Here is a 930-nt window from a genome sequence, read left to right as displayed (position 1 = left end):
TCCTACACTATATTAGAATTGAATTTCCTTTTACAACTAATATTTTGGTAGTTCTTTTTTCTCTGTGTTCCACAAGAATGGTTGCTATATTTTCATTGCAGCCAGATTAGGTAATAGGCTTCTACATCTGTTTACTGTCATCAGTTGTTTGTTCAATTCAGTGAAGGAAAATATTTTCTTAATCACTAGCTAGACATTTCCCCATCCAGATTCTGTTCAAGATGGACAGTAATGGAGGAGGTATCTTGGTGGAGCAAGAACAGCTGCACGTGTCCATGAGCATGCCACGAGACAAATTCACTTTTGACAAGTTCGTCAACATGTGCATCCTCTCAGGTTGTGACTACCTCCCCTCATTGCATGGCATTGGACTTGCCAAGGCTTGCAAGTTCTTCAGTATCACCACAAATCCAGATATACATAATGTAAGTTAGAGGTGTATGTTCTATGATAGAATATACTCAGGCAGTCTGACTGTCTTTTATTGGAGATTTTAGAGTAGTATTAGGAAGAAATAAAAGAAACCTCAGGGTCCATGACATTTTTTCATGTTTATTTTATGAAAGTATGACATGATTTATGTTCCCATTTACCTGGAAAGTAATAAATAAAAGCATATTTTTTTAATGTTTATCATTAGTATTTGGTCACATATTATTTACATGTGACTTGAATTTTACCTTTAAAGCTCACCTACAATCTGAACACAAATATAAACTTTATAGTAGAGACAAAAATATAAATAAAGAAATAGCCACATTTACTCAGGAAATAATAAAATGACATTTTATTAATCCATTAATGTTTAATTCTTATTAATGTAGAATGTGTGAATCAAGAAATTGTTAATTTTATTTTATACATTTTGTTGCACACAGATGCCCAGCCAAATTAATATTTATTGATGCTATTACCAATACTGATATTATT

At 32.2% G+C, this 930-nt stretch overlaps 1 protein-coding gene across 1 annotated transcript in view; it reads left to right on the top strand.

Moving 5' to 3' along the window:
• Positions 1–930, top strand: part of LOC119592031 (exonuclease 1-like) — a gene marked incomplete in the record, with an annotated part of 18,005 nt that overhangs the window by 5,971 nt on the left and 11,104 nt on the right. The window contains 1 exon segment of the mRNA XM_037940825.1: positions 210–425. Within this exon segment, the coding sequence (XP_037796753.1) occupies positions 210–425 (216 nt within the window).

Source organism: Penaeus monodon, chromosome 29, assembly GCF_015228065.2.
Source record: "Penaeus monodon isolate SGIC_2016 chromosome 29, NSTDA_Pmon_1, whole genome shotgun sequence".
In the NCBI taxonomy this organism is placed as follows: domain Eukaryota; kingdom Metazoa; phylum Arthropoda; class Malacostraca; order Decapoda; family Penaeidae; genus Penaeus; species Penaeus monodon.
Note: the sequence above shows the minus strand (reverse complement) of the source record. Positions and strands in the feature narration are given on the sequence as shown.